Source organism: Canis lupus, chromosome 9 (assembly GCF_011100685.1).
Source record: "Canis lupus familiaris isolate Mischka breed German Shepherd chromosome 9, alternate assembly UU_Cfam_GSD_1.0, whole genome shotgun sequence".
Lineage (NCBI taxonomy): Eukaryota > Metazoa > Chordata > Mammalia > Carnivora > Canidae > Canis > Canis lupus.
The window spans coordinates 40,062,711-40,076,275 of record NC_049230.1 but is presented as its reverse complement, the minus strand read 5'-3'; the positions used below and the strand labels follow the sequence as shown (position 1 = coordinate 40,076,275).

The 13,565-nt window shown below is 50.3% G+C and overlaps 1 protein-coding gene across 1 annotated transcript; it reads left to right on the top strand.

Annotated features, from left to right (window-relative positions):
• Positions 1-1,350: 1,350 nt before the first annotated feature.
• Positions 1,351-8,969, top strand: SPACA3 (sperm acrosome associated 3). The gene is made up of 5 exons (NM_001197087.1): positions 1,351-1,428; positions 4,725-5,012; positions 5,818-5,976; positions 6,422-6,500; positions 8,796-8,969. Exons 2-5 carry the CDS (start codon positions 4,826-4,828, stop codon positions 8,860-8,862), a joined length of 492 nt encoding a protein of 163 aa, NP_001184016.1. The 5' UTR covers positions 1,351-1,428; positions 4,725-4,825; the 3' UTR covers positions 8,863-8,969.
• Positions 8,970-13,565: the final 4,596 nt, after the last annotated feature.

The window sequence follows — 13,565 nt, the reverse complement described above, 5'->3', positions numbered from 1 at the left end:
TTGCCAGTAGATCTCATGTTAAGTGTTCATACCACAATTAAAAAAAAAAAATCCCAAGATGATCTGGGCCAACACTTGATTCTAAACTGGTTGGTCTGGAGCAAGGCCCAGGCAGAGAGGGTGAGCAGGTGCCACTTAACACGTTTCTGGCTATCCTCTCTGTTCTTTTTTTTTTTCTTTTTTAAAGATTTGGTTTATTTATCTGAGAGAGATAGAGATAGCGAACAGAGATAGTGAGAGAGAGTAAAAGCAGGGAAGAGAAGGAGAAGCAGGGAGCCTGATGTAGGGCTTGATCTCAGCAGCCCAGGATCATGACCTGAGCAAAAGGCAGAAGCTGAACCAACTGAGCCACCCAGGAGCCTCTAATTCTCTCTGTTCTTTTTTTTTTTTTTAAGATTTTATTTATTTATTTATGAAAGACAGAGAGAGAGAGACAGAGAGAGAGAGAGAGAGAGAGAGAAACAGAGAGAGAGGCAGAAACACAGGCAAAGGGAGAAGTGGGCTCCATGTAGGGAGCCCAATGTGGGACTTGATCCTGGGACTCCAAGATCACTCCCTGGGCTGAAGGCAGGCGCTCAACCCCTGAGTCACCCAGGTATCCCTAATTCTCTCTGTTCTTAGCAGTAAATGCTTCTATGTATTAAGCACCTTGAGTACCAAACCCTGAATCCTTCCGGGCATTGTTATTGCCACTTGAGAATTGAGGTTAAGTCACTTTTCCGGGTCCCCCAGCTGGTAGTCATCAGTGCCTTTGTCCTTTCCTAAATCCACCTGATTCCACAGCCCATGCTCTAACTGCTGTGCCTTATGACCTCCAAGCAGGGGTCCCCGTGGGGCATAGACATGGGCATCATGTGTCCTTCCAGTTAACTTCTTTGTCCCTTAAGCTTTAGAGTCAACAGCATCACCTTTGTCCCAGGCTTGTCCACACTGAACTGTCATTGTGCAGATGCAGAAAGCAGGCCTTTTGTGGCTTGGCACTAAGGAAGAACTTTTTTGCCAGTCAGAGGAGTTTGATGGTGAGGTAGGCTGCCTGGAGAGGCTGTGGGCACCTGCCATCATCATTGCTGGGCAACTATCTAAAGGATCTGTTGGGAGCAGAAGAGTCATCCTTCAGCGTAGTGTGCGTGTGTGTGTGTGTGTGTGTGTGTGTGTGTGTGGTGGCCAAGGAGGATTGGGCCTAGATACTTCTAATATGTCCCTAGCCCTAAAATTGAGGAGCTCAGAGGACCAGTTGAAGCTCAATGGGTGAAGATGGTTCTAGAAGATGAGCTCACAGACCTGGGGAGTTCCAGAAGGCTGCTCTCTTCCATCATTCTCTTAAAGCTGGGTGCCTGGGACCCTAGCAGTATCATGGGGGTGTCTTGAGCTGAAGCAGGGTGTCGGGTCCCTGCTGCCGCCGCCACTGTCACTGCTGTGTCAGCTCTGGTGGGGACAACACTTGATCAGTGAGCCCCCTTCCCCTCTTCCTGCAGCTGTTGACCAGGGCAGAGAGGGGTGTGGAAAAAGAACGGGGATGGTCAGAAATGGGGGCAGGATTCCTGGGCTGGGAGAGCAGTGAACTGAGAGACAGAAAAGGGAGACCCTGCTGGTGGGTGTCTGGTCTCTGAATCATCAGATCTCACACCTTGTACCCCTCGACCTGCCGTGAAACGCTCTGGATGAACCTGGAGGTTTTAAGTCGTTTTGCTACATAAAGTAAAAAATAGGTTTCTTCATCTGTAAATGGGGGATATTACTCCTACACCCATTGAGTTGTTGAGAGGATTAGATGAGATTAAGTTAGAAAACTATCCAGAAAAGGCCCAGTGCAGGGTCTGCCAGTAAGTTTCCTCCCATCACCTCCCCATCCCCCATCTTGATGGAAAAGGTTCGTGCTCTTGGGGTCAGGATCTCAGGATGCTTCAGTGTACACAGAACCCACTGAGCAGGCACTCCATATCAGCAACTCCACTTGGCTCTTAGGATATGCGTATACACAGGATGGCTATTGTTCCTTGGAAGTTCACTTCATGGTGGAAATGACTGCCGTATAACACAGTCCAGTGTGACAGAGGGATGGCAGAAGCACAGGGTACTTGGGCATGTTGGGGAGCTGGGGAACTCACTCTGGGTGACCTTTGAAGTACGAGTAGAGTTAGCCATGTAAAGGAAGGAGAGGGTTAGTGCTCCAGACGGCGGGATCCTCATGAGCAGACAACATGGCATTATTGTGAGTGACTGTGAGTGAGGGAGAGGTCCTCACGACTGAGGATCCATATGGGTCTATGAGGGCCCTCATGGACCATACCTAGGGACAGTGATGAAGGGAATCATCATAGGGTGTTGGTGGCCAGGATTTTTGTTTAAAAAACTCATGGTGGTAAATGTGTCTAGAATGGTTTGGACAAAAGAGTTAGGCCTGGATGCGAAGCCCCATCAGCATGCTAGGATGGTGCTCTGAACTGGGAGAAAGATGGTGCTATTGGAGGGCGGGCAGAGTCAATAGCACTCGGGGATCTGCTGGCTGGAGATAGGTGAGGGGTGTAGGGATAGAAGGAGTGAAGAAAGCCATCTGTATTTCTAGTTCGGACAAATGTATTTAAACCAAAGCGGTTATGAGTTTAAAATCAAGAATGTTTTAAATCCAGAAATAAAAGGCACAAGGAAGCAGATTTGAGTGAGAACATTAGTTCTGGTTTGGACATGCTCAAGCTGAGGTGACGTGAGGTGTCCAAGTGGAGACATCCAGGAGGCAGCTTCAGATTAGGTCTGCTACTCGGGGGAAGACAAAATTCAATGTCTGTATTCCGTGGGTGGCAGTTAACTTCAGGGCCACCCGGAAACTATCTGGAAGTAAGAGAGGAGGGCTCAGGGTAGAAATGTCTAGAAAACATACCAGTGTTTGAGGCATAGGCAGTCAGAAGAAATAGCCCAAAAAGGAGCAGAGAACCCAGGAGAGGGGCCATCATGGAAGCCAAGAGAGGCAAGAGATTCAACAGGTGGATTGGTCAACTGTACAAAAGGCTGCTGAGTGCCCCCTTGGGACAAGACCTGGCAAGGCCCACTGGACAGTGCAGAACAGTGTCAGGTGTGGGATGTGGTGGTGGTGAAGCTAAATTCCACTGGGTTGAAAACAAATGGGGAGGGGAAAAAACAGTAATTTTTCCTGTAGAAGTTTCCATCAGATGAGAGAGACCAGTCAGTATAGATAATGATGAGGCCTGTGAGCAGCCACGCCTCAGAGGAAGGAGAAGTGGTAGGAGGAGGTGCTGAGGACCCTGAGAGAGGAGCGATGGCCCATGGAGCGTGACTGAGAGGTGGGAGAGGGTGAAATCTGGAGCTCGCAGGCACCATGGGCCTGGACAAACATAGAGGCGCCGCATCCTCCCACGAGAGGGGTGAAGATGAGAGGGATGAGGCTACTGATGCCTCGGTGAGCTTCTGGGAGCTTGGGGGTGGACAGGGCAGCGGGGAAGTCTCGAGGGCAGTAATGAGCATCTCGAATACTCTTTGAAGGAAATGGGAGAGAGAAAGCTGGCCAAAGATGAGCATTAGTTCCGGTGCTAGAAGTATTTCATGATAGAAATAACAACGAACCTATTTTTTTAGTACAAAGAACCAGGTTCTCTCCGGGCCTTTCTCTTCTCATTCGTTCTTTCAACAATCCTCCGAGGCAGGTATTATTCATTTCCTCATTGTAGAACTGAAGAAGATGAGGCTCGGAAGGTGTCTGAAGCCAGAGATGTTGTGTAGCGTGGAGGTGGACTTCAAATCGAAGGCTCATTGAAAGCTACACCCTCAGCCCACCTTGTCATTCTCCGTGGCTTGAGGGTCCAGTGGGGCTGGAGGCCTTGTGTTCCTGGGAACACCCGATTGTGAGGTTGTGTGGCTATTTTGTTTCTGTGAAGGTAGACAGTGAGTGTGGCGGAGTAGGCCCATGGGACACATTGGGAAGATGTGTCGGAGGTGATGGTCAGGGAAAGATGGGAATGGAAGGTGATGGGGGAGGTGGTGGTGAGATGCATGGATGGCAAGGCCATGGGAGTGGGTGGCTGAGGCAGAGTGGAGGTGAAGGTCATAACCAGGTGCAAATGCCTTCATGATCCCGAGGACTAGCCTAGGGAGCCAGTGCCGAGACGCGAACCAAAGGAGCAGACGTGAGCTTCCAGGGAGAGGGGCCTTTGCCAGGTGATGTCTTAGAAGGGGTGGTGGGCAGTACCACCCTGGGGCCGTGTGCACACTCCAGAGGGCTGCGGGGTGGCAGTGTTGTAGTGGGAGACTTTGTTTCAGCTCAGGCTGGGAGCAGGGGTCTCTGAGCTAGGAGAGCACCCCCTCGACAACCAGGGTAGGGACTGTATTACACTCTAATGACACCACTGGGCCCTTGCCCTCCGGGAACATCTGCTCATGGCCATCTATCTCGTGGGGCTTTGGAGTCACGTAAACTTTGGTCTTATTCCAAACTTTGTTCCTTCCTAGTTGTGAAACATAGGGCCTCAGGATTCGATAGGGCCTGGCATGTAGTATGGAGCTCCAAGTCTGTTTGTTTTCTTCCCCATTTCCCTTCCTCCTCCTCTCAGCTGCAGGGGCAGGTGTAAAGCACGATTTAGGGGAGTCGGCCTCAGGGAACCCTCTCCTGGCTGATGCTTCATCAGGGCTGCGAGGGGGCTGGTTTCCCATGTTGGAGCCTTCTTGCCTTTCCCCAGGGTACACTCAGGCCCTGCTTTTCTCTTTCTCCCAAGGGTAACCTTCTGTGAGTGGTGGACCAGGGCTGTTGAGCTGCCTGCCATCTCAAAACCCAGCTGTGAGCCAGCGTGGCGGGGGCTGTGCCTCCGCCGCCTGCATGGAAGCCAGGAGCTGGGCTCCCAGAGGGCATCTGTGCCCACCGGGCAGCATGTTGCTGGCCTTTGCCTCTCTGCTCGGCTGCCTGCTCACCTCCAGCCAAGCCAGGGTCTACAGTCGCTGCGAGCTGGCCAAAGTGCTCCAGGATTTCGGCATGGAGGGATACCGGGGATACACCCTGGCTGACTGTGAGAACTGCTCCCCCCCAGTCACTGCCGCCCCTCTCCACGCTCCCCTCTCCCCAGCTCTCACTCAGAGGGTGTGGTCTTGGAAGTTTTCTGAGCCTCAGCCCTCCTTTGGACATCAGGGGTGTGGATCCTGTGGGTAGATGATGTTCAGGGCAAGTTAAATACCTAAGAGGCAGGTCCTAGGCAGACCAATCAGCATGTCCCTCCCCTGCCCCTGCTGCTAAAGTCAACAGTGAGATAGGGAAGGGTGAGATACTCCAGTGGCCAAAGAGACAGAATCACTTAGTTCTCTAATCATATGGCAGCCAAGAGGGTAAGGCATTCCCATTGAGGTTTCGGGTAAACTGAATCAGCCAGTAATAGACTCTTCAAGTTGCTGGTAGTTTCGGGAAGCTGCGAGGTCCAGCCACATCTAGACTCATTTTTGGCTAATTGTAGCCCCCTTGCCAGCTCTCACCTCTGTGTCTCTCATTTTGCCTCTAAAGATCTAGCTCTTGTTCATTTGTCCCACAAAGATTTCCTGGGCCTCACTGCGCGCTGAGCTGTGAGACAGTGGGAAGGCTGGTCTAGGAGTCAGGAAGCCCAAGGGACAAGCTTGACTCTTGCTGCTTAGTAGCTGTGGTGACCCCGAGTGAGTCCCTTGCACCTCTGAGCCATGCTGGAGTCACTTGGGGAGCAGGCAGGAGGGTGGCTGCCCTGACCGCCTTGAAGCAGGAGTGAGACTCCGAGGAGCTCGTGTGGGGCCCCCTCGTCTGCGCCACCCTTGGTCACCTGACCCTCGGGCCTGTGTCTCCACCCTCCGCAGGGGTCTGTCTTGCATATTTCACAAGTGGCTTCAACACAGCTGCTGTGGACCACGAGGCTGATGGAAGTACTAACAACGGCATTTTCCAGATCAACAGCCGGAAGTGGTGCAAAAATCTCAACACAGAGGTCCCCAATGTGTGCCAGATGTACTGCTCTGGTAGGCTGGGCCTGAGCCCCAGGCAGCCCCCCTGGACCAATCTTTGCTTCTACCCTTGCTATTATCTCTGGGTGGGGATCCCCCACCACCTTCTGGGCCTACCAAGGAGAGTGGGATGGGACAAATGGTGAGTGTGGGTCCTCCATCCGTCTGACTTGGGGTCCTGGATGGAAGGCTGTTCTGAGAACTTTAGGAGTGTGGGGAGGAGGGTGATAGACTGATGATATCTGTGTTTCCAGAGGGATTGAGAGACCGGGTTGAGTTTAGGATGGAGCAGGGTGTATGTGCACGTGCGTACTTGTGTGTGTGTGTGTGTGTGTGTGTGTGAGAGAGAGAGAGAGAGAGAGAGAGAGAGAGAGAGAGAGAGGCAGGGAGAAATAGATAGACTCCGGATGTCCAGCTCTGTCCCCTGTTCTTTCATCATGTTTCTCTCCTCCCACCCCAGACTTGTTGAATCCTAACCTTAAGGATACTGTTATCTGTGCCATGAAGATCACTCAACAGCCCCAAGGTCTGGCCAGCTGGTAAGTGACCTGGGCTAGAGCCCCATCGCGCACCCCTCACCCCCCACCTGACCCCAGCCAATGTGGCCAGGACTGGTGGAAAACAACAGGGAACTAATCTTTCCTGAGTTCTCATTTTGTCCCAGCCACCATTCCATGGCTTCCCAGTCTGACCTTCCCACAACTTTAGGCCATAGGGGTTACTGTCACTGAGGTATTTATAGGCAACACACCAAGTGTCAGGGAGGGTAAGCAATTGACTGGAGCTCATTATGCTGCACCTGGCTTTTCTGCGATAGGCCTATGTTAGGATGCCCACTTACAGGTCTGCTAGACCTGGGTCTAGTCAACCTTGTTTGCCTGCTTGTTTAACTGTGGCATCTTCCTCTAAACTAACTTTTGTAGAAAAGCCCAAGATGTACAACAGAAGCGATTCCTGGCTTGAAGCATGGGGAGAGGTGCTCTAGAGCCTCACCCTGTCAGCCTTCTCTTTTCCTGCCTCTTTCCTACAAGATGGCCTTTGGAGCAGCCATGCTCACAGGCATGGGAGTTGGATGAGCATCCCATGGGCCACTGGACTAGATCTTTGGTTACCAGAGGGGTATCTGAGCCAGTGGCCCTATAGCGTCCCCTGAAGGGGCATCTCACTGCTTAGTCTCTAACCTCTCTTTCCTCATATTTCTGGATGGGAGACCAGCAGGGCCAGGATGTGGGAAGGGTGAGATACTCCGGTGGCTCCTGGAACCACAGACAAATGTGATCATCACAAGGCAGGTAAAGGAGTTTGAGAGGCAGTGAATATCAGCCCAGGAGCAGAGGGAAGAGCAGGAGACAAGAGGCAGGGGCATGATAGGGAAGCCTTTGCAGGAGTCTAGGTGAGAGACCCAGGGTCTGCACTAGGACAATTGCATGGCTGATGGATAGGAGAGGGGTTGGCTAGGAGGGACTGTGCAGGAGGCCTGGGGATAGGTGCTATGTGGCAGTGAGGGAGAGGAGGAGGCAGAAATGACTGTCAATCTAGAGAAAGTCCAAGATGTGCTTTGAGCATGGCCACAGCTTTGGAGGTGTGTTGGTTTGAGAACAGTTGATGCCCTAGGAACTGAATCTGGAGTGAGGCAGGCTCAGCAGGATGTAATGCGTAGCTATAAGATCAGGATGAGTGAGTACAGGCTTGGCAGGAGTCTAAGGGCTTGAGGCCTTGGGGGTGCCACCCTAGGCTGGAGGAAACAGGTCCTGTTGGGTTGCATCAAAGAACAGCTCTCTTTTGTACACTGGGTATAAATTTGTGGCAGGTGTAACTCCTGAGAAGTGGTTGAGGCTAATAACAGGCAGTGGTCCCAGAAAGTAGAAAGGGTACTCTTTATTCCCCCCACCTGCACACACTGGGAACTGGTCTGTGCCAGGCTCTGTGCTGTGTGGCCTTCAGATAGGCTGAGGTCCGATTCCTTGCCCTCAAGGGTCTCACAGTCTAATGGGAGAGGCAAACAAGCCAGCTGACCACACCTCATTGATGGATCTGTGGAGGTCCTCTAGGGGCACTCTTGGTCATTGGTCCCTTTGACATTGACATCATGGAATTACCAAAGTTTGGAACCCCTGAGAACTTGGACCCCAGGACCCCAGGATCTTGCTTATCTTCCTCAAGATGCTAGTGTGTTGATGGAGCAAGGTAATGGTCCTGAAAGAGCCTATAAGCTATAGTTACCAACAATTGAAAGACCTGGATTGGTAGCCAAGGAGAAGTGGGTGTGGCTGCAGTTCTGTCATTTATTAGCTGTGGATCTTGGGCAAGTAATTTTGCATCTGAGTCTCAGCGATTCATTGGGAATATAGGGAACTCAGTATCTTCCTAATCTAGTTATAGGGCTTCCGGGGGTGGGGTGGAGTGCAGATGAATGAGGGATGGATGTGACAGTGCTATGTAGACTGTAAAGGGCTGTACACTGGTAAGGTGGCATGACTGTCAGCAGAAGAAGCATGGTGTAGGAAAGAGCATGGACGGGGGCTCTGGACCCCAGGAGTCCAGGCCCTTGCTACTGACTTCCGGGTAAACTGCAACAAATTACCCTGTATCTCCATTGGTAAAATAAGGAGTCTAGACAGATGACATTTGAAGGGCCATTGTCTTCCTTTTTTACTTCGTCTAGGGGGTTCTTTGCTAGTTAATGGAGTTTACTAGTCCCTCTTTCCCTTACTAGCTGCTTTCCTCACCTCACTTCTGGTTTAGAGCCCATGCCTCCTTCCTGTTCTTCTCTGAGCAGGAACTGAAGGTTGCAGCTGATTTGGTTTCTCCTCTTCCCCATCTTCCATCCTCAGGGAGGCCTGGAGGCGTCACTGCCAGGGCAAGGACCTCACAGACTGGGTGGATGGCTGTGACTTGTAGGATCCTCTGTGGATGGACCAGGCCACGCACAGCAGGCTGGGAGATGTGGTTTGGTTTCTGATCCAGGCTTGGGAAGACAAGCCGACCAATAAAGTATAGTCTAACATAAGTGTGATTCTCACCTATCCCTGTGTTTCCAGGTGGCATGTCAAAGTTTCTTCACCTGTCCACCTGGGCTGGGCTCCAGATGGGCTCCAAAAAGCCTACCATGGAAGCCTTACCACCATTCCTGGAGACCTGGGGTGGGGCGGGAGTGGGGAGGGTCAGTACCTCCCTTGTCCACACTTGGTAGAGTTTCTTAGACTTTTACCTGGATCTAGGTTTGCTGGATTTGGCCAAACAAACAAACAACAAACAATGATAACCAAAACAGGATGCCTGAGTTAAATTTGAATTTTAGATACACAACAAATAAGTTTTACTATACGTGTGTCCCCAATATCGCATGGGACACACTTATATTAAAAAACGATGTATTGTTTGAGGCACCTGAGTGGCTCAGTCGGTTAAGCAACTGACTTTTTTTTTTTAAGATTTGTTTATTTTAGAGAGAGAAAGCATGCATATGCAGGGCAAGGAGGGGCAGAGGGAGAGGAAGAGAGAGAATCTCAAGCAGACTCCATGATGAGCACAGAGCCTGATATGGAACTTGATCCCACAACACTGAGATCATGACCTGAGCCAAAACCAAGAGTTTATTGCTTACTGGACTGAGCACCAGGCACCCCCACAGATAATTTTTTTAATTGAGCAAGTTTTTCCCAGGCACTCTCCTTGCTTCCCAAGAATGAACTGAGCTCACGCTGTATCCTGTCCATTCCTCCCCCAACCCCACCAAGTTCACTTCTCCATCCTCTTAGCCCTCAACAGTTATATCCTACAAAATTATTTCTCAGAAATGAAATTCTTAGTCCCTCCTTCTAACTCATCTCAACTAGGCACGAGAAAGGATCGACAAATAGATACCAACATGAGAGAATTTGTATCAACCTAACTCAATCTCTAGTTGGGAGAATTTGGGGGGCAGCATAAGACAGGAATGAAAAATGTGCAGGTGGGGGATCCCCAGGTGGCTGAACAGTTAGCGCCGCCTACAGCCCAGGATGTGATCCTGGGGACCCAGGATCGAGTCCCACATCGGGCTCCCTGTGTGGAGCCTGCTTCTCCCTCTGCCTGTGTCTCTGCCTCTTTCTCTCTCTGTGTTTCTCATGAATAAATAAATAAAATCTTAAAAAAAAAAGAAAAATGTGCAGGTGATGTGGGGGGAAATATTCTGAGAGATGGAAGCTGGCTAGCATGACCCTGAGTTAATGATCTGAGCCAAAATCAAGAGTTAGGCGCTCAACCAACTGAGCCACCCCGGCGCCCCAAGTCTTGGACTGTTGATTTTGGCTCAGGGTTGTGAGATCAAGCCCCACATTGAGCTTTGCACTGAGCTCCAATCCTGCTTGGGATTCTCTCTCTCCCTCTCTCTCTGACCCGCTCTCCCTGCCACAACTTGTGCATGCATGTGCTCTCTCTGTCTCTTGCAAAAAAAAAAAAAAAAAAAAATGCGTACTGTATTTTATCTGGCAACCTTACCTGGGTCTGATGTGTACACCTGGCTTATTTGGGAAGGTCCTTGGGACATTTGTTTTCTGTGGCTCTGGTCACAGATGGTGGCCACAGGGCCTTGGCTTTTCCCCTGGAGACCACTAGCATCCTGGCAGGAGCCATGGGGTGGTGCATCTGCAGTGGAGACACCACCTGGGCTTCAGGAGACTCGCACCCTGCTCTCCAGTGCCCTCTAGAGTCAGGAAATTCAAGTGCTCATGGCCAACCCAGCCTGGGAAAGGAAGTTTCCCGGCTACTGCTGACCATTGCTGGGAGCTGGAGGATTGGGGGCAGGGTGTGGGTGGCTTTCAGGCAGCACACCACACTTCTCTGCCTCCCTCAATATGTGGGAAGCTCAGAAGGAGGCAGCCCTGTCTTCCATTAACTTGTAGCGCATGTCTCAGGTCCCTTGGGATGGACTATATCTGAAGGAGGATGGTGGGCAATCTCAGGATCACTGTGGATGTGGTAGCAAGAGAAGCAACTGAGGTGATGTCTGAGAGGCTGAGCCCTGAGTTGAGATTGTAGATTTTTCTGGAAAGGACTCAGAGAACCCTGCAGTTCTCAGATTGAGGCGTGGTTAGTACTTCCCAGGGAGGAGAGATTACTCTAATGTCTACCACCCCTTCCCACTGACCTGCCATCTCCAGATCCACTGGTCAGCAAACAGCAGAGGTGTGGCTAAGTGTCCACAGCTGGTGAGGTAGGCCAGTTTCTTTCCACTGCTGGTCTGGTGTTGGGCCACTCACATCGCCAGAGCAGAGCTGACCCTGCCTTGTGTCCCACCCTGGCTTTTGGTTCTGCCTCCCAGTGGAGCTCTTGCCTCCAAGTCAAGGTGATGCTAAAACTTGAGAGCTGCTCATACAAGTGGACAGTGGTGAAGAAGCAAGTTGTTGCTGAGAGTTGGGGGTCTGGGGATCAACGAAGAATTGATTCATTTTCATGAAGTCACAGGGACATATTCTCTTTTTAATATTAAAACAACACTGTGTGCCTACCACGTGCCATGCATCATCTAATCCAGACCCTAGAACATTACTATGATGGAAGTCCCTTATTCTCCCCATTCTACAGATAAGGAAACAGAGGCTTATAAAAGATAAATTTGCACCTAGGTCCATATGATTCTATGTGCTCTTAGGTGTACTTTGCTGAGAGGTAGTTGTCCTGGGTCACTTGCAGTCCACTCTCTCCCTCACCTAGCCAGAGACCCCTGGCTCATTATCTCTGGGTGACTCATAACCTGTTTCCACTTCACTTTAGGTTTCCATTACCTGCAATCAGCTGATTGCTCCAGTGGGTCCCGTTTACTCAGAAGTAGATGGTGAAACCCTTGGAATCAAAGCAAGAGTAGTTAAAAGGATTTGGAGGCTCTAGGCAGGCATGATGGCTTCAGGGCCTGTCAAAATGGGGCTGGGTAGGGCTCAGGCCTTGACAAGGGATCCTGGAGCCCTGGGCTAGGGGGTAGACCAAGAGCAGATGGAGATGGAAGAGGAGAATCCAGGAGACAGCCCTCACCTGTGCATGAGGGTTAAATGGTCTACAGGTCCACTTGGAAGTCCCAGTTTCTAAGTGATGTTCTCAGACTGAGTAACTGGGTTAGCTCCTGGCATCTCCTTGCTTCCATGTCACGTTCTCACTCCACATTCCATTGTTCATTATGTCCTGCCTCTATTACTTTTTTTAAAAAAGTATTTTATTCATTTATTTGAGAGACAGAGAGAACATGAGCAGGAGTGGGGAGGAGCAGAGGGAGAAGAAACAGGGAGCCCAATGTGGGGCTCTATGCTTAAGACCCTGGATTGTGACCTGAGCCAAGGAAAGCTGTTTAACTGACTGAGCCACCCCTGCCTCTTTTACCTTTTTAATATCTATCCCTCCTGTCTGTCCCAGATACCACTGCTTTAACTCAAGCCCCAGTCACTTCTTTCCTAGGGCAATTGCAATGGCCTCATGAGGGTGTCCCTTGCCATCCTAGTTCCTCCCTCCCGATGAGCTTTCCACCTTGTTACTTCCTTACATTCAAGCCACAATGATTTTTCTCATCTTCAGGTTAAAGTGCAAGGTCCTTGGCTTGGTACCCAAGATCTTTCACAAGCCAGGCTCAGCTGACATCTACCAATTCATTTCTCAACTGTTCAAAAACTTTCATTCTGGTTGGTTTGTGCCTCTGGTATCCCCAAGTGTAGTATGCTGCTTCCTACCTTTCACCATCCCCTGCCATTCTTCCCCATTCATTTACTCCAGACAATCAACATGCTTGTTTTCACAGCAGGGCTTTCACACCTGCCCTTTGTCTTCCTGAAATACCATTTCCTTAGATCCTTGAGTGGCTATTCCTTTGTCTTCAGCCAGCTCTTGTCTCAATTTCACATCCTCAGATTAACTTCTCTGACTGCCAAAGCTGAGGGGAAGCTCTTCTCCCCTCTTGTCACTATCTTAGCACCATAGTGTGTATTACTGTCTGAGATTATTTCATGCACATGTGAATTTACACGAATCCCCTTTTCAGTCTCCTTATGCTAGATAGTAAGCACCATGAGAGCAGGAAATGTGTCTGTTCCTTCTATTTCCAGCATTTGGAATAGTGACTGGAACATAGTGGGTTCTCAGTGAATGAATGAATGCATGACTGGTGCATGAAAGAATGAATGGTGAGCAGTCAGCTCATGTTTGCAGAATCAGTAATAAGCCCTGATACCTCTTCAATAGGTCAGCAGTTTTATGCAATGGTCTTAAGTACCAGCTATGTGTCAGGCCCTAGACTCCCTCCAGATGCACCTATTGACCCTCCTGAGCCCTCTTGGGGAGACTTTCTACCTCTCAGTAGGACCAACCTGGCTGTTTTTCATCCAAATCCCACTTAATTCCCCCTTAACCATGTCTTACAGAGGAAGTTCAGCACGATTTGGGAAAAGCTGGCACAAAGTTTTTTTTTTTTTTTTTTCCCCTCTTATTCTGGCTGCCTGAACTTGGGAAAGTCACTCCACTTCTCTGAGCCTCAGTGGTCCTCAGGGATGAGGGGAGCAGATAAAAGCCACCTTGCAATATTGCACTGATCACATGATATAGGGCAGTGAGTCACCCAGTACAGGGGCCTGGCACAGCGT